At 35.2% G+C, this 19,596-nt stretch overlaps 1 protein-coding gene and 1 long non-coding RNA gene across 6 annotated transcripts in view; one reads left to right on the top strand and one right to left on the bottom strand.

Annotated features, from left to right (window-relative positions):
• The window catches only part of LOC148615764 (CD109 antigen-like), a 227,013-nt gene that overhangs the window by 22,999 nt on the left and 184,418 nt on the right, over positions 1–19,596 (bottom strand). For 4 of the 5 annotated variants that reach the window (XM_088582335.1, XM_088582339.1, XM_088582338.1 and 1 more), the window contains one exon: positions 2,768–2,945. The exons of the other annotated variant lie outside the window; for it this stretch is intronic. In XM_088582335.1, coding sequence (XP_088438461.1) covers positions 2,768–2,945 — 178 coding nt within the window. The remainder of the gene's footprint in view (positions 1–2,767; positions 2,946–19,596) is intronic. 5 annotated transcript variants of the gene reach the window in all.
• LOC148615767 (uncharacterized) lies at positions 6,741–11,371 on the top strand. The gene is made up of 2 exons (XR_015922042.1): positions 6,741–7,680; positions 9,350–11,371. It is a non-coding gene; the product is annotated as an uncharacterized LOC148615767 (long non-coding RNA).

Here is a 19,596-nt window from a genome sequence, read left to right as displayed (position 1 = left end):
GTCATTTTTTTTTATTGGCCCATTTTGCCCCCATATAATTCAATAACAGTAAGAGATAATTGGAATCTGATTGAAAAATGCAGGCAGGGATTTTCAAATGGAATCAAATTAAAAAAGTTGACTTTTCTTTTTGCATGGCCAATTTTGAACCCCTTTAATTTGGTTTAAGATAAGCCTAACAGAAAAAAGTTTCAAAACAGAATTTCAGAAGGAATAAATCGACATCTGAATCATAAAATCGGACTAATGTGTCAAAATTTCAAAAAGATTGGACAAGTTTTACTCAAGTAAACATAAATAAACTGCACAGAAATTGTGAAATTCATTAGCTCAAATACTGAGTAATTATGTGGTTAGGACATTATGTGGACTTCTGCAGAGAAAATAGTGGTGTACAATTTGACTCCTATATTCAATGAAAAAGACACAGCAGACATGTTTGTCATTTGATTTATGGACTTTGTTTTTTTCCGACTTGACTTTAACATGTAAAACCCTTTATTTTGGTCATCTCCCTCCTGAAACATCTGGCAACAATCACATTCATTCAGCCACATACACATATAATGCCTAACCTTCCAATAAAATTTCTTCAAAGTTCCCTAAAGCAGTAACAAGACCATTAAGTTTGATTATTTTCCTTTGGAGTCCTACACCAATTTTATTCTTTCATGCACACCGACATGCAATGCATAAATATCCTATAAACTTCCCTTGAGGGATTTAGGAAAAGTTGCCCTTACAAGGTTTCAACATGTGAAATACTTTAGTTAGATTAGCTCGTCTTTGAGTCCTCTGATGACAATTGTATTCTTCTTGCATATCTGATTATGATGCAAAACTTTCCTATAAAATTTCATAAAAATCTCTTCATCGGTTTAACAATTGCTTAAAAATAATTCTGATGTGGACATGAAAATGGACGGACCAATACATAGACAGAACTATTAATAAATACCCCCTAAATTTTGTATGAAAAAAGGGGGTAAATTAATATATATCTTGGCAAACCCCATATCTTTAACTAAATGCTAAACAGAAAGGGCCACTGTTATGCTGTTATCAATAATTTGAATTTACTAATTGACGTCCAAGCTTGGATTACTAGTTAAGTAACTAGATTTTTCAGTATGGAAAATAGTAACAAGTACTTTTGACACTTTATGACAGTGGAATTAATATTCATTCCTGACTTGGCATAACAATGAGTTATTTTGAAAAAGATATGAATTTAATTCAATTAATTAATTAATTCAACATGTTGTCCAACAATTTTGACTCAAGACTTTGGTAGTACTTATTATAAGGATTGTTTCAGCAATTGGAAGTTTCTTTCTATCCATCAGTTTTCAAGATATAGGCTGAAAACAGTAAAAAAAAAGAGTCATTTCAAGGGCTATAACTCTTACAAGGATCCCGTCAAGACTTTTGTAGGCCTTATAATAAGGAACATTTCAGCAATATGAAGAATTAGGCTAAACCCAATGACTTTGGAGGTATATACTGTCTGACCTCTCTGTTCTATTTCTAGTAACAGTGGCCATGTTTTTCGACTGATCAAAATTCTCCACACCTGTTCTATGCAGGATACCTCAAGGAACATTCATACCAATTTTTGTTCCAATTGGTGAAGTAGTATCAGAGGAGAAGATTTTGGAAAGAAATAACATTAAAAAATAGCAAAAAACATTGAAAAGGGCAATAACTCCAACAAGGCTTAACAGATTAAAACAAAAATTTGATCAAAAAGATCTCATCATGCTGAACACTTTTACCCTTTGTCAGAATTTGGCTAAACTTATGGTTTTGGAGACATATGCAAAAAACTACTGTCTGACCTCTATGTTTATTTTTAGTAATGATGGCCATGTTTTTCGACTGATAAAAAATCCCCACTTTTTTCTATGCAGGATACCTTAAGGAACATTCATACCAAGTCTGGTTCCAATTGGTCAAGTAGTGTCAGAGGAGAAGAGTTTTTAAAAATTGTTAACAAAGACAATGGATGACAGACACCAAGTGATGGCAATAAAAATGATTAAAATGTAGTATCAATCTGTGCAAATATTCATAAAGTTTGATCAACACCAAAGTAACATACTTCATATGGATGGAGCCTTAACATCATCCTATATAAGTAGAATATAAGACCAGAACTTTTGAATGGCTAAAAAATATTCTGACAGAAGTGATGAAATTTGTTGACACAGAAGTAGATGATTGTGCAAGTGCAGAGCGCTATTTTGCCTTTTAATATGTTGATGAATAAGTTTTTATACTTATTATATATTTATTTATATATTTATTTATTTAATAATATATAATTTGGAAATCATTCACTGTGTAGAAATGTATTTAGCTTTGCCAGAAGAAAATCTCACACATTCTCCTCACTGAATGAGACTTCACCTTTAGCAACATGACGTTGAAACAAGGAATAAGCTCTGTCCATCATAGGCATAGCCTAAACCATATGAAAACAAAACAACTATTCAGGGCAACACAGGCCTCAGTCGGGTTCAAATAGACCAGACCCAAATAATAACTGCAGGTCAGAATGTAAGCAGAGTCAATGTGTAATATATCAATTACTAGTCAGATAAACATTAATGCATGTACAATATAGAAAAAACGACAAACATAATGAAAAATACAAATGTAATTGGTGCTAAAAAAATTTCTTTGTATGAAAAAACACTATGACAATTTAAAACCCCAATTTTTAGAATTCAACTTTGCAGCCAGTTTGTTGTGTTGATGATCATACCTAGCTACTGCATTTAGCCAAACCCAAGTTTCAGGGAAATTTTTACGAACTTCATCATCATTCTGAACTGATTCTCTTTTATCTAGAGTTTCAGAACTTCTTGGCTTCAAAACAGCACCCTCATTCATCTCAGGTGCCATGGCAACCACCTCATCATTCAGAATCAAATCATCCCAACCTTAAAACCATAACAAAGAATATTTGTTAAGTAGACTATGAGAATGTGGAACAGACACCGCATACACATTGCAAGCACTTCCAGATTTTTGTTTAGCAAGAACTACTTCAAAGAGTTATAAACTAACAAGTTTTTTGTGACATGTAAATTTCAGAAATGTTCCTTGGAGTTCATCTTGAAATGACTGCAATGTAAGAATATACATATGGACTATGTCATTTCTTGACAAACCAATTAATTTTGATCATGATTAAACATTTAACATAACATAGGTTTCTGGTACAGAACAAGGAGTTATTGTTTAGATAATGCATGTTTCTAGTCCCCTTTTAGGTCCCTAATTTCTTAAAAGTTCAATTCATTTTCTCAAAAATCATTCCCAGTCCAGTGTAGAAAATAGTGGAATAATATCATAGATATTCATTCACTTTTATTGGAGTAATATAGTTAAATTCCATGAAATGCTTGAATTAACCCCTTTTTGGCCCCTAATTCTTAAACCGTTGGTACATATTCCACAAATTCAATACCAGCCCTCCTTCGATGACAGCGCCACACCAATATACCACTGCAAATTTAAAATAAAATGACCTAATTGTCTATCATTACAACAAAATTATATCGATTTGACAAAGTTCATGGTTTATTGAGATACACAATGGAATAATGATATGATATACCGACAAATGTACGTACCTTATGTCAACGAAGATGGGTCTATAAGTACTAGTGTTTTTAATTGGAAGCCTCATGAAATGTGCAATACTATGTATGATGTACATTTGTTTATATACATAAGATGTTATATAAAGAAAGATCTGTAACGGTGAATGATTATTATTAGTACAGAATTGGATTAATTCATGTATGGTAGAGAAGGTTTTCACTGTTGTGACGAAATTATTGTTGTGACAATGCTGTATTTTATGGTCTTTAGAAAACAATAAACACTATCTCAGGTTCTAATAGGTTCTTTATTCATTCAAAGAAAGTATGGTTATAAAACCCTTGCAGGTTTTTTAAAGGTTAGGTTTACAACCCAAGATAATCTGCTACATAGTACACAGTAATAACGTACACTGTATCCACCTTCAAAAGAATAGGAAACTATCCATAATAAGAAGTCCAAAATATGAGTTCAAGTTAGACAAACAAAATAATGGCTTCCATCAGTCAAAACATATAAAGTCAAGTGACCAAAACAAAGACAAAGGATTCCCGCCTAAAATATGACACATGACTGTCCCACAATTCCTATCACCAAAACTGACCAATAGAAATAAATAACCAAAGGTACTGTTATAAATTACTACTCTGAAAATAATTATTACAAGATTAGAATTACTAAATTAAGACTAACTGCTATCAGGAGAATACTATCAGCTGAAAACATGAATACTATAAATTAACTGTAATCAGGTAGATTCAATCAGCTGAAAACATAATTTCATAAATTTAATTAAGAATAAAATTAATGAAATACTAAACTATAATTAACATGACAATTAATAAAAATATGTACAAAACTTGACTCTGCCACAATTGTCATGAGAAAGAAACAGATATTCTGATAGAACACCCCTATTAATTGAAATGGACAATCCAATATTTACTTCTGCTCTAACCTAAAATCTGAATTTGGACTCTTCCAAACAGGTAGTATATAAGGCAACTCGGAAAGCCAGTTCGTCGTCAGTATTGTGTAGCCATTGTAGGATTAACTTCTACGAAATATTGCTTGGTAAGTGTTTTACTGTGTTCCTTTGGATTTAATATAGTGATTCCATGTGATAGTGAATTATTTTATAATTCTGTAATTCCGGGATCCAAATATATCAAGGAATTAAGTGAAGTGTTATTAGCTTTGTGCAATTTGCGTGTGTACTGGATATTCGTGAACTTGGATTATTTTGTGATATATATTTTACATAAGTGAATATTCCTTACTGTGGACTAGTGGTCAAATTGCAGGTAGCAAATTGACAGTGCCGTGTATATAATAAAGTATAAATACATTTATTGGATATTTTAATAATTTATAGTGCGTTTGGAATAATGACCATTCAGATAACATCGTGTTTAATTGTGTTTTAGTATGTGACCACTGGCTTAGCAAAAAGAACTACTGCTGTTGGATTGTGCATTTTCACCAAGCATCTTGACTAATGAAATTAACAGTATTGTGTTTAAATCGGAAATTCTTTGGATTAGTTATTGTGATTTTTTTATCATTAAAGATTCAGACATTCTTCAATCAATGAAACAGTGATATACCGAAGTGCCGTTTGATAGTTCATTCTATTATTTCTGGGTTTAGTTCATTTGGACAGTGTTCATTTCGACTATTTATTAATCAGATTCTTATGTAAGACCAAAACTACTAGAATAAGTAAATGTAGCAGTTTGCACATTTTTTGTTTATATACTCAGGAATACATGCACTTTCAAAGTGATTTTTGTTGTGCATAAATTCAAGTGCATTGTTTTATTTTCTAACTACCATATTTTTGAATTCATTGTGACAAATAGTTTAGAAACGGGAATCCAGAGTTATTCTGGAAAAACCCTTTTGACCGCTCGCCGTTACACGTTATACTATAATGCAGTTTGTTTTGGTGGATACAAACTAATAAAAGTTTCAACTGATGACAATCAAATTGTGTATAGCTCATTAATCCATTAAACTCCGTATTTCAAGATATCATACAGACCTTCAGTTTGCTTGATTTATCTAATAGTTATTTCAGATGGATATGGTCAACTAAGCATTCAATGAATTTTTTTGCTGACATACTGTGAAATGAGAACTCAGCTAAATGTCTTCTTTTTTCTTAATGTCACCATGAGATTGTTGAAAGATAAGGTTGTACCCAAAGGAATGCCTGGTGTTTAACAAAAGACATGTTCACCACTTGGACAAGTATGTTGACCATTACAGCATCTTTGTATCAACTTAATATTCAGAGTAGAAATATTTGTTAAAAAAAAAAAAAAAAAAAAAAAAAAAAAAACAAATTTCTACCAATAACTATATATTTGTATATATTTGAACTCCTTATGTAACATGCACATTTATATCTTTGTAATAAATGAACTGTAAAATTTAGCTTTTCATGTCGTTACATTCAGAACAAATCTTACAAACTTAAACTGGTTGCCTAATAACAACTCTTCAGACTATTGATGATTTGAGGTGCTGGAGTTGTCACATGTTAGCCAGCGATGATTTGAGGTGCTGGAGTTGTCAAATGTTAGCATCAATGGTCTGAGGAGTTGGAGTTGTCATATGTAAGCCATTGATGATGTGAGATGTTGGAGTTGTCAAGTTTACCAGCGATAAACTGAGTTGTTGGTCATCGATGTTAGTCATCGATGGTGTGAGGTGTTGGAGTTGTAATATGTTAGTCAACGATTGTCTGAGGTGCTAGGGTTGTCATATATTAGCCAGCAATTGTCTGAGGAACTGGAGTTGCCATCTGTTTTCCAACGATGGTCTTAGGTGCTGGAGTTGTCATCTGTTAGTCAGCAATTATCTTAGCTGTTGGGGTTCTTATTTTGTATCGTAGTCATGTCTTTGCGTTGTGTCACTTTATAGGCAATTTAATTAATTAAATTTAAGTTTATACAATAATAAGCTATGCACGTGACATATTGTCATGCTGTAATCTGTGACGTAGAGGTAGATGATTGGTGGTTATTTTTAGTTCGCTTGGGTAGCAGTTCAATGGTATTTGCAAGAGAGGTTAAATCTATATGTTTTGAAATTGAAACTATTGAGAATCATTACTTAACAAAGAAAACTGTTTCTGGAAGTTTTATGTGATATTCATAAATATGTGACCGTATTTTTACGTTTCCAATCAGTGTAATTCCGGGAAAGTTCATAAATACTAACCAGTGTCTGAACTTAAGAAAATATGGCGCAATATTTCAACAGTTGCTTATAATACGTTATTTTGGATTGTTTCAAGAGGAAATCGTTTTTAAAGCTTCCTAGAAATGTTTGGCCAATCCACGCGCTCACTGTATGATTAATGATATTTTTACATTTGGAAATCTTGTGTTATATTTTTGCAATAAACATGGGACCACTTTGTAACAATTCGAGGATCAATTATGACCCTGAACTACCAGAAAATTGGACTTTGAAAAAACTAAGGGAAGAACTAACAGTTAGAAACATTTCATTCCCTTCTAATCTCCACAGAATGGGACTTGTAGTTTATTAAGAAGAAGTATTACGCAATATAGTTCAGTTGGGACAGCCGAGTCACCTGAGCATGCGCTTCCTATTAGTCAATCCCATAATGCCTCAGACAACAACAACAATGGCCGCGACCAGCGAGACAAAGCATTAACGGACATTGTTACTTCGTTGACAAACACGGTTCACAGTCTGCAACAAAACGTGTCTTCGTTAACAACGAGATTAAACAGTTTGGCATCGGCAGCACCAGTTGTCACACATCAGACAGCCGTGCCTGAAGTTAAACAACCAACTGCAGCGGTAGCGGACTCTCAGTCTCACGATATTTCCAGTGTAGAGCCAAACTTCACTTTGGACACTGCATGGAAAGCTTTTAAGAGCAATGATGCACCATTTCACCTGTCGCTGCAGCAGGAAGTGAAGAGCAGGCTAGGCAGAATATGGTTCGAACATCAAGATGTTTTTCAGTAGAATCCCTCCCATTTGTGGAATCAGTGGCACCACAAGTGCGCAAAAACATAATAGCAGGTAGGGACATAAACCTCGCAACTCTTCTTGTCCCATACTACACAGGATCAGGTATAAATGAATCTTGGGAACATGAGAAAAGTGGGAACTTTAAACCTGATATGAGAGATCACAGGAATTTAGATTTAGGGGACTTTATCCAAGCTTTCGGAACTTATAAAAATGTAATGTGTTCAGCTTTTCCTCAGAGGCGCCAGGAATTAGATCTGTATGAAAGGGACATAGTTAGCATGGCCACACAATATCCAGGTCCCTTTTTCTACGAATATCACAAAAAATTTTCCATGGATGCAGCATCACATTTAAGATATAACAATGTTCTGATAGATTGGTCCATCAGGAACAACATTTTATTTTGCAACATTTTTGCAAACGCTAAACCAAAAACTTTTTCCATATGTGGTAGTACCTTTCATTCTTCAGTATATTGCAACATGATGGCGAACTCAGGGTATCAAAGAGGGGGTAACCGTCAACGTTTTGGGGACACAGAAACTTACGGTAGGGAGAGAATACAGCATTTAGGGAAAGAGATATGCAACAACTTCAATTGTGCTAAAGGATGCATAGCTCTCCGGTGCCATTTCCTCCACATTTGTCTTATGTGCAAAGGTGACCATCCTCGCTCACACTGATGCTTTCAAAATTATTCCATTAGCACCGTAAATGTGGCCTTTCCATTGTGTTCAATAGGACAAAATATTTTATTACTTTACAAAATTAGTGTTTGGCAGTCGGTCGAGCCCACAGATTTTCGAAACTCTGTCAACAGCTGTGTGCTGGATTGCCAAAAAACAATTACAATATACCTAATATTCTTCATTTATTAAACGACTTTTTAGTTATTGTTCCTAGCGATGCCAATGCTCATTATATTATGGAAACATTCCTGTCAGTTTTTACTAATTTGGGTATACCTCTTTCAACTAAGAAAACTGAAGGGCCCACTACTGTTCTAGAGTATCTAGGAATTATATTAGATTCAGAAAAAATGGAAGCACGTTTACCTTTGGAGAAAGTTAAACGTATCCAGGAGATCATTGAAAAATTTAGTAAGAGAAAATCATGCACAAAACGTGAATTACTCAGCCTTCTTGGTCATCTGAATTTTGCGAGTCGAGTTATAGTACCAGGGAGATCCTTTGTTTCTCACCTCATTAAGCTTTCGACTACAGTTAAGGAGTTATCTCACCATGTGCATATTCAAAATAGTCAATCGGATCTTGCTATGTGGTCAGTTTTTCTCAAGGAATGGAACGGAACTTATTTTTTCCTGAATGATGATGTTATTTGTGCAGCAAATTTAAATTTATTTACCGATGCAACAGATAAAGCTTTTGCTGGATTCTTTGATAATCAGTGGTTTCAGGGATATTTTTCTGATTCCCTTTTACAACACGAGCAAACTTCTATGGCTTTTCTGGAACTATATCCTATCGTCATGGCATGTCTTTTTTGGGGTCATAAGTGGAGTCGACTAAGAATTGTGTTTTGTTGTGACAATTTATCCACGGTGGAGATTATCAATAAGGGTAGATCCAAAATCCCCAGTATTATGAAGTTAAGGAGAAAATTGACTTATCATTCTGCTCTTCATAGTTACACTATTCATGCCCAGCACATTCGAGGAGTCCATAATACTATAGCAGATGCTCTTTCTCGTTTCCAGATGAACAAATTCAGGAACTTGGCTCCTCAGGCAGAAGTTTTCCCAACACCGATTCTTCCTCCGTCCAGTCTCTTGATGATTTAAAGAAACAAGTTGATGAACTTTGGGATGCATCAGTTAGTAAGAGTACAATACAAGTGTACAAATCAGGCTTGTTATGTTTCAAGAAATTCATAACTGAATAGATTAATTGTATCCTATAATAAGGAATCCTATTTTCCTTCAATCAATGAGGATATTTTAATATTTTTTGTCACTTATTGTAAAAATGTTCTTAACCTAAAACATGAAACTATCAAGTTGTATTTAGCTGATGTGCGTTTTTAATATTTGCGTTACAACCATGTTGACCCTTTGTATGCTACTAATAGATTGTCGTATATTTTAAGAGGATCAAGAAATTTCAATCCAATCAAGCTAGTAATAGATTACAATTACTATAACTATCTTGAAAAAAATTATGTTCAGTTTTAAAAAAGGGTTTATTTTCTCCCCTTGTCAGTGCCATGTTAGAAGCAGCTTTCACAATGGCCTTTTGTGGTTTTCTTAGATGTGGTGAATTCACACAAAAAAGTCAAACTTCACCTTTTTTGAGAGTTAATGACATACAACTAGTATCAAGTCTAAGGTATAAGATATTTTTAAGGTCTTCTAAAGTTGATCCCTTTAACAAAGGAGTATCAGTGGATATATTTGAAAATGAAGGGTTACAGCCAGTTAAAATAATGACAAATTACTTGAAATTACGCAATGTTTTGACTACAGATTGTAATGCACCATTGTTTATTGAAAGTGATTATGATCCAAAACCTTTGTCAAGAACAACTTTTTTTATCTCACTTAAAAGAACTGTTTTGTCATCTGGGATTTGATAACACAGGCTATTCTGGGCATTCTTTCAGGATTGGGGCTGCAACTTCTGCAGCAGCAGCAGGGGTTGAGGATCATATCATTCAATCTTTTAGGTCGATGGAATTCTAATTGTTATTTACGATATATAAGAATTGACCAAAAGATTGTGGAAATGGCTCAAAATGATATGTGCTTGGATTGATAAAAGAAGTATAATGTATGTACTGTATGTTACAAGTTATTGAAAAGTTTATGTTATTGTACAAATAAGGTACACTTAACTTTAGTTTATTTTTGTCTTATCCATTATAACAATAAAAAATTCTTGGGGGCTTCAATCATACATTTTTTGTTGGTTTAAGAAGGTTTAAATGTATTTCTTTCATTTGGCCTGGCATAATTTCAAGAAATTATTTTTCCCCAATATCTTTTTATGTAGAGGGTACTTTCTGAAAGTTTCATTTTTGAAAAGTCTTGTTCAGGTATAATACAGGTAGAACATGAGCACAAAGATTAGTTAATTGTTTTTTGTATTAGTTGTTTAGTTTTTAGTAAATGTAGGCAAGGATATATGTGACAACTGGATGCCTCGACCCCAGTTTTTTAACATAATTTTCTCGTTCATATATGTCAGATCTAACATAACTCACAACTGGATGCGCTCGACCCCAGTTATGAGGGAGAACACAACTGGATGCCTCGACCCCAGTTTTTCACATAATTTTCTCGTTCATGTATGTCAGATCTAACATAACTCCCAACTGGATGCGCTCAACCCCAGTTATGAGGAAGAACACAACTGGATGCTTCGACCCTAGTTCTTTTTCTCATGTTTATTACAGTTACATTGTATGAATCCTAAGGCAGAAGCTTCGACCCTGGTTTTCCTTATATTACTAGATAGTTGGTTAATAAAATAGGGTTTGTTTAAACATGTAAAAAATTAGGATTATCAAGACTTAGTATGGGTAGCCCCCCAAGAAGCCAAACTTTTAATATGAACAGGTTTTGATGTTATATTTTTATATATATACATGTACATGCATGTTGTTTTTAAGAAGACTAATGTATTATAATCTTAGATAAGATTGTAACTGTTAATGTAGAGACTTATAGTTAGTGTGTTTATTCTCGTTCTTTATTCTGTTTATGTGTTCATTAAAATTATCACATCTTGATAGTAGTTTAATTTGTAAGGTACTCTACAACGACACTACACTTCGACTCAAGTCAGTTATAACAAAAGTTGTATAAAAGCAGGGTGTAAAAAGAAGCGTTTTCCATTTTAAGATTCTAATTTTCCAGTGTGTTACAAATATAAACCACGTTTCAAGTAATGCAGTGGTGCCGAGAAAGGCGACGTTAATATTTAGTACAATTGACAACATCATTCGGCCGCCGAAAATGATCTTTAACCAAACATGATATACAATACATATTTTGAAGAATGTCTGATTTTCTTAAAGTATTCATGGAAATTATCAATCACCAAAGTGAAGTATCATGTCATAATAAAATGATGAAACTTAAATGCTACTAAATAGTCTCTACTCTAAAGAACAAATCTGAACAATCTATTTCACAATTACATGTTGATTCTTCTCCCTCTGGCCAGCAGTGTTTCACTTTGGTTCATTTTCGTTGCTTCACACTTCAAATGGGAAAAGTTTCACAATAGGAATCATTATGAACAAGTATGGTATCTCTAACTTGTATCAATTGATCGTTTTTCCGGTTGTGCGATGACATTCTATTAAATATATATTAAATACTCGTGCTTCCACATATTTCGGAAGTGTTGTAAAAGTTCTTTCTGTCTTTGTACGTTTCTGTTCAGTTTCACGTGTAAGTTCTTGGATATAACACTGTTTTTGAATGTCACTTTGTCTGGTAAAGAATCTAGTCTGCGTCCATGTTACATGGAGTGAGTGGTGTTCTATTATGTCGGTCGATATATGTAGGTAATCGTTCATTTGTTCATCGTTCCTTCGATTTCGGTAACAATAGTTTCAAGAATATTCATGCTTTTCCTAGAGTACACTTAATATCCTCTTTGTTAAGACCAATTAAATGTTCCCAAAAAGACTCCAAACCATGGCGCACTGATAGGAATAAATTTCCACTCAGTTCCATTGTTGTTAAGTATTTCTTGAATTCTACTGTTTGTTTAAAATCCAGTAATGCACTTGGTCGCCACTTTGAAAGTAGTAGTGTTATCCGAAAGCATGATTCTAGGAACAGATCTTCTTGCACAAAATCTTCTGAAAGCTAATATAGAGGATTCTTCGCTTAGATCGGTGAGATCATCCAAGTGAACAGCTCTGACAGCGGCACATGTGAATGAAGATATATACGATTTGTGAGTTCATTATTTTGCCCTTTCATAATCATAGCACAAGGAAAATCTACACCGGTGACTGAGAACGGAAATTCATAATTTACTCTATCTTTGGGTAATGGTGGAGGGTCGGGGGCAGAACAAGATTTACCGGTTATCCTTCTACATGTGACATATTTTCAGATTTGAGACCTTACGACTTGTCTTATTCTTGGTATCCAATACTGCTGCTGAATGTTAGCTATTGTATTGCCAGCTCCCACATGATGTGTCCTTTTGTGTGCTTCAGCTATAACTAATGTGGTAAAGTTGTGAGTTGTTGGTAATAACAGGTGCTTTGTCTCCTCTTTAATTGATGCGTTATGTATTCTTACAGTGCATCATGGTACCCCTTTTCCATCTAAGTAAAGTTGAAGTTGACGTACAAGCGCAGTTGCTTTGTTTATAATTATAGATTTATTATAGATGATTCTAAACTAGCGATCTCTTCTTGAAATACTTTTTGTTGTACCGATTTCACAAGCAAATTCGACGCGCGATTTCATTCCAGTAAGGATAGCGTTACATATCGTCATTTATCTGGGGAGTAACATAAATTCTTGGTAAAGCGCAGAACGTAGCAGGTTATTTGGAATAGCTTTTGCAATGAACTGTTCTTTGATGTGTCAATGAATGGGCATTTTCGATTCCAAATTTCACACTTATTTTCAACCTTTCCTCATCTATGGACTCTTCACTTATCGGTATTAGTGTATTGCATTCGTGAAATTTTCGGTTCCAAGTGGACCGATCATCTCTATTTGAAATCCAGCAAGTCTGTTTGTCTAGATACTACTCTCCCTTGGGGCTTAACCCACGTGTAAATAATCTGCCGGATTATCATTGGTCGGATAGTAGTTCTACGTACAATTATCTACCAACTTTCGTATTTCTGCAATTCGATTCGCAACGAATGGTTTCAAGGTTTTTGTTGACATAATCCAATTTAAGATGATTTGACCATCGCTCCACATATAGATGAGATTTGTGTTCATCATTTTTGTTAGGTGACTGGCTAATCTTGCTCCAAAGACTGCTCCCATTAGTTCTAAACATGGCAGTGAAATGGTTTTTACGGGCGCAACTCTGTTTTTAACCATGATGATCAATGATGAATTACCGGTTACCAAATAGGTGGATGCTCCATGAGCTGATTGACTGGCGTCTGTGAATATGTGTAGGTATTTTTCTTCAAGCTTATTCAATTTCAACAGAGTTCATGGAAAACTCAAATGAATTCTGTCCTCAATATCTATAGCTATTTCATGCCATTTTTTGTTGAGATCTTCTGGCAGAACTAAAAGCCACTCTAGTTTTAGTTTCCATAGTCACTGTCAAGGGTGTTATTAGCCCTAACAGATCAAAAATCCTTGACGATCAGCTCAAACCCTCTCGTTTGGTCACCACTTAGTCCACTTCTAGCATTCTTACACTTGGATACCCTAATGTGTCAGATTCAGTATTCAGTTTCACACCTAATATTTTCACGTTATCATCTAATTCTGCAGTATTGTTGTTCTTGGCTCGAGCTTGTAGTTCTTTTCTGTTAGAATTCCATGATCAAAGATTAAACCCAGCTTCTGCCAATAATTTTTTTGATTCAGTGTAAAATTGCAAGACAGATTGTTCATCTGCAAAGCTGGTTAACATGTTGTCTACATACAAAGTTGTCAGTAGTTGTGTTATAATATTTGATGGGTTGTCTCGAAAATGTCTCATAAGTGTAGAACTTGAAATAAATGGTGAGCAAGTAGCACCAAATAATAAAAACTAATAATAATGACTTTAAAACGGTAAATAATTAGTGGGCTCTTTGGGTCAGTAGGATCTTTTAGCTAGAAGAATCTGGTAACATTTCGTTCTGTAGGGTCTAGTTCTACAAGAAAAAAAAACACTTTCTCTATATCAGCTGTGAAGGCATACTTGTGCGTTCTAAATCGTACAAGAGTTTCAGTCAAATCCATCATTATAGGGGGATATGAAGCAAGACAATTATTCAAACAAGGGCTTTCTCTACTAGCTCTACAGCTGCAGTTATACACACTACGCATCGGAGTATTGGTGGAATCCTTATGTAACGGGTGGTGTGGAATGTAGTGTATCCTGTTGTTGCATGCAGTGTTATCGATGGGGAGTTTTTCTATAACTCCTCTATTCTCTTGTCCGGCAATAATTTCCCTGTATTTGCGGAACATCTCTGGGTCTTTCTCTAAACGACAAATTACGGTTTCAGTTTTTCTTTTTGGGATTTCTTGATTTGTTGGTAATTCTGACGAATCTTCTCTCCAAAGCAACTTTGCAACATACTTTCCTTTGTGTTTTTCTATTGAGTGAGTTTCGCATGTAGTTTTCAACAATTTCTTCAAGACTTGGGTCATTCAGTTCTTTAACTTCAATTCCTAATGGTTCGAGTTTCCAAAATTTTTCAATATCACATTCCCCTTGCTGGTGACATACAAGTATATTTATATTCATCATTGAGGTAGATCTGCCGTTGTTCTTTTATAGAAAGGGTCCACAAAGTAGGTATCCTATTTTTGAACAGCTGTGGGTCCTCTCCGCGTACTATCTTGTCCTGTATTACATCCCAGTAAAAATCTCCACCAATTAGTGAGGAAATCTCAAATTGTTCTTCATGCATGACTAGAATCTCCATCAATTAGTAAGAAAATCTCAAATTGTTCTTCATGCATGACTGAGTGAGCTAACTGCAATTCTCGTAAATATGGAAATTTCTGTGTTAACTGAATATTTTAATTCTTAAATGGAGATGCTATAGTAGGTACAATTAACACTTTGATTGGAATAATTTCACCTTCAATTGATTTTACATGTACTGTTGTTTTGTCCAGATTTCTCACCTTCTTGCGTTTCTGAATGAAGATATGCTTAGACTCTCATAACCTTTTTTCACCTTCAATTTTGTGGCCAAGTCCTTGGTTATAAAAGATTATTGGGCTCCTTCATAGAAGATAATATTTGTGTCAATACATGTATTACTATAGACTACGGGTCTTATAGCTATCTTCAATAGAACGGTGGATCTGTTTTCACTACTAGCTGTGTTAAACATTGATGTATCGTCTTCTGATTTATTACTCTGTACATCATCTTGGGAATGTTGGTTACTAGTAGTAGTCTTTTTACATAAGGATGAGTGGTGTTTACGGTGACAAGACTTGCATGTATATTTTGAGTTACATTCATACTCTATGCATACCAAGGCAATTGAAACAGAATTTCTTTTCCTTTACAATTGCTATTTTTTTTTATCATAGTCCACGACTTCTTTACATTCATTTGACCAATGACTTCCATCACAGTAAGTGCACTTCTTTTTTTTTGTGTGTGTCAGACTTGGTTTTTTACTGATGATCTGTGGGTGTAGTTCTTTTTTCCATGTTCCTGTCTTACTCCTGTCACAAAGTTTGCACTCAGAATTACTTCCCTTTTTATGTATAATCTACGTACCATGATTCTTGGATTGAAATCTCTCTTTTCGACAGCTTCACGAAGTGCTTGTATATGCCAATTATCACTTCCATTTTCTTGAGTTGTTGCTTTTCGAAATTCAGGGGGCAATTTTCCAAGTATTACTGGTATCAGTAAGACCCAAAAATCTCTTGACCTTGACCCAAGGATTCGAGGCCACGTATGTAAGCCCACGATTTGTCATGAAATGAACTAAAACTTTCAAGACTATCATGCGGTGTGGGTAGGTCAAGAATGGATCTCATGTATGCGTTGGTGATTTTGTGTGGTTGACCTTATCGATTTACAAGTAAATCTACTGCTTTGTGGTAGATAGCATTTGTCATGGTTAAACCAGATATGACACTAGCAGCATCAAATTGAAGTAAGGATTTTAAGTATGAGAACTTCTGGACGTCAGTGAGGGTATGATTCAATTGGACAGTTAACTCGTATGAATCCAAAAAATATTGCCAATCAAGTATATCTCTATTAAAGTGAGGTAATGACAATTTTGAAAGATGGTGATTCTGGCTAGACAATGAACTACATTTTTTATATTTGTGTAATTTGTTTTCTAATTCTATGTAATATTCATCTGTCTCGATGATTTCATCTTCGATTCCCTCCATCCCAGTGCTGTGCAGAATTTGTTCATCCAGACTGTTCAATGTAGATCTCTTCTTGTCCACAGTGTTTAATAAAGTTCTAACGTTTCGAATCAATAATTGGTTCTTTAATGGCATCATCCAGTTCCTTTACTATTTTTGTCACAGCTGCTCTGTTCCCTGCTTTCATGGATTTCTGTCGATGAACATCCATCCTTAGTTTATCCTGGTCACTGCACCAAATGTATAGAAGTCAAGACTTCACGTTGTGTCACTTTATAGCAGGGCGTAAAAAGAAGTGTTTTCCATTAAGATTCTAATTTTCCAGTATGTTACATATAAAAACCACTTCACAAGTAAAGGGACTTTAATATTCAGCGCAATTTACAACATCTGTCACCGATAGTTTGAGGTGCTGGAGTTATCATCTGTTAGCCACCGATGATCTGGGGTGTTTGAGTTGTCATATGTTACGTAGCAATGATCTGAGGTGCTGGAGTTGTCCGCCATCTATATTGTGAGGTGTATGGAGTTGTCATATGTTATTCATCGATGGTTTTAGGTTACAGAGCTCTCATATGTTAGCCAGTGATGTTCTGAGGAGTTGGAGTAGTCATATGTTAGCCATCGATAATGTGAGGTTAAAGAGTTGTCATCTGTTTACCAGCAATGTTCTGAGGTGCTGGAGACGTTATATATTAGCCACCAATAGTCTTAGGTGCTACAGTTGTCATAAGTAAGCCACCGATGATCTGAGGTGTTGGAGTTGTCATATGTTAGCCACCAATAGTCATAGGTGTAACAGTTGTCATAAGTTAGCCACCGATGATCTGATGTGTTGGAGCTGTCACATGTTAACCACTGATGGCTATCAGGTGCTGGAGTTGTCATATGTAAGCCACCGATGATCTGAGGTGTTTGAGTTATCATATGTTAGTCATCGATGGTCTGAGGTGTAGGAGTAGTCATATGTGTTAGGTGTTGTTCTCATCTGTTTGTCATCAATGGTGTGAGATGTTGGAGTTGTTATCTGTTAGCCAGCGATAGTCTGAGGTGATGGAGTTGTTAAAGAGTAAGCCACCGTTGATCTGAGGTGTTGGTGTTGTCATATGTCAACCATCGATCGTGTGAGGTGTTGGAGTTGACATCTGTAAGCTATCGATGATCTATGGTGTTGGAGTTGTCATGTTAGCCAGCAATGACCTGAGGTGTTGGAGTTGTCTTAAGTCAACCATCGGTGGTGAGAGGTGTTGGAGTTGTCATATTTTAGCAATTGATGGTGTAAGATGTTGGAGTTGTCAAATGTTAGATAATGGTGGTTTGAGGTGCTGGTGTTGTCATACGTTAGCCTCAAATGATTTGAAATGTTGGAGTTGTCATATGTTAGCCAGTAATGATCGGAGGTGCTGGAGTTGTCATATGTTTTCATATCTTATCCAGAAAATGTCTGAGATGATGAAGCTGTCACATGTTAGCCAGAGATGATCAGAGGTGCTGGAGTTTTCTGTTACCCATCAATATTCTAAGGTTTTGGAGTTGTTATCTACCGATGACCTGAAGTGCTTGGGTTGTCCTATGTTAGACAGTGATGGTCTGAGGAGTTGTTATTAGTTAACCACCGGTGATCTGAGGTGTAGGAGGTGTCATATTGAACCCATCGTTGGTCTGGGGTGCTGGAGTTGTCATATGTTAGTCATCGATGATCCGAGGTGCTGGAGTTGTCATATTATAAGCAGTGATTGTCTGAAGTGCTGGAGTTGTCATCTGTTAGCCACCGATAGTCTAAGGAGCTGGAATTGTCATCTGTGAGCCAACGATCGTCTGGGGTGCTGAAGTTGTCATATTAGCAAACAATCGCCTGGGGTATTGGAGTTACATATTTTAGCCATCGATGGTGTGAGGTGTAGGAGTCGTGACCAATGGTTATCAGCTGCTTCGTATTATAATAACACCAGCACCTAAAATCAATCAAAATTGAGTATAGTATCAATTCAAGTACCACAAATCAAGTCCAGCCACCTGACCACTCCGGCACCTCAGATTATAGGGTGCTGAGTATAATGACAAAATCGGCTTCTTAAACCATCGAATACGGTTGTAATAACACATCCAGCACCTCAGACAATCGGTGTTGTCTAATGACAACTCCAGTATCTAAAATCATCTGGTGCTGAGCAAAATGATAACTCAAGTACCAAAGAAAACGGGTACTAAGTATAATGGCAAACTCAACTTCCTAGACCATCCACTGCAGAATTTAATGTCAACTACAGCTTCCTATACCATCCATTGCAGAGTATAATGACAGCTCCAGCACCTCAGGTAATGAAATGTTTCCGAAAAAAATACCCAAGCACATCAGATCATCATGTTTTTTTATAATGCTAACATCAGCACCTCAAATCATCGGGTATTAAGTATAGAGACATATCTAGCACCTTAGATCACCGTGTGCTGAGAAGAATTAACAGCTCAAGCACCTCATACCTAAGACCGTCGGGTGCTGTGTAATAACAAGAGGCTCCCAGGAGCCTGAGTCGCTAACCTGGTTAATTTTTTTGTCTTTCAAGGATAATAATCTAACAAGGAGCTGTCCGACAATTTTGACTCAATGAACACTTTAGTAGGACTCATAAGAAGGATCGTTTCACCAATTGAAAATTTCAATCTATCTATTATAGTTTTCAAGATATTGGGTGAAAACTGCTAAAACATATTTTTTTGCCTTTCAAGGGCAATAACTCTAACAAGTTATCATCCAACAAGTTTGATCCCAACAAACATTTGTTCGTCGTATCATATTTAAAGTTTTATTATATCTATCATAGTTTTCAAGATATTGGCTAAAAATTGTAATAAAAACACCATTTTTCAACTTTCAAGTGTAATAACTCTTACAAGGAGACATCTGACAACTCATTTCAGCAATAAAGAGAATT

Source organism: Perna viridis, chromosome 5 (assembly GCF_037379345.1).
Source record: "Perna viridis isolate PV_CMFRI_1.1 ecotype Kerala chromosome 5, ASM3737934v1, whole genome shotgun sequence".
In the NCBI taxonomy this organism is placed as follows: Eukaryota; Metazoa; Mollusca; class Bivalvia; order Mytilida; family Mytilidae; genus Perna; species Perna viridis.
Note: the sequence above shows the minus strand (reverse complement) of the source record. Positions and strands in the feature narration are given on the sequence as shown.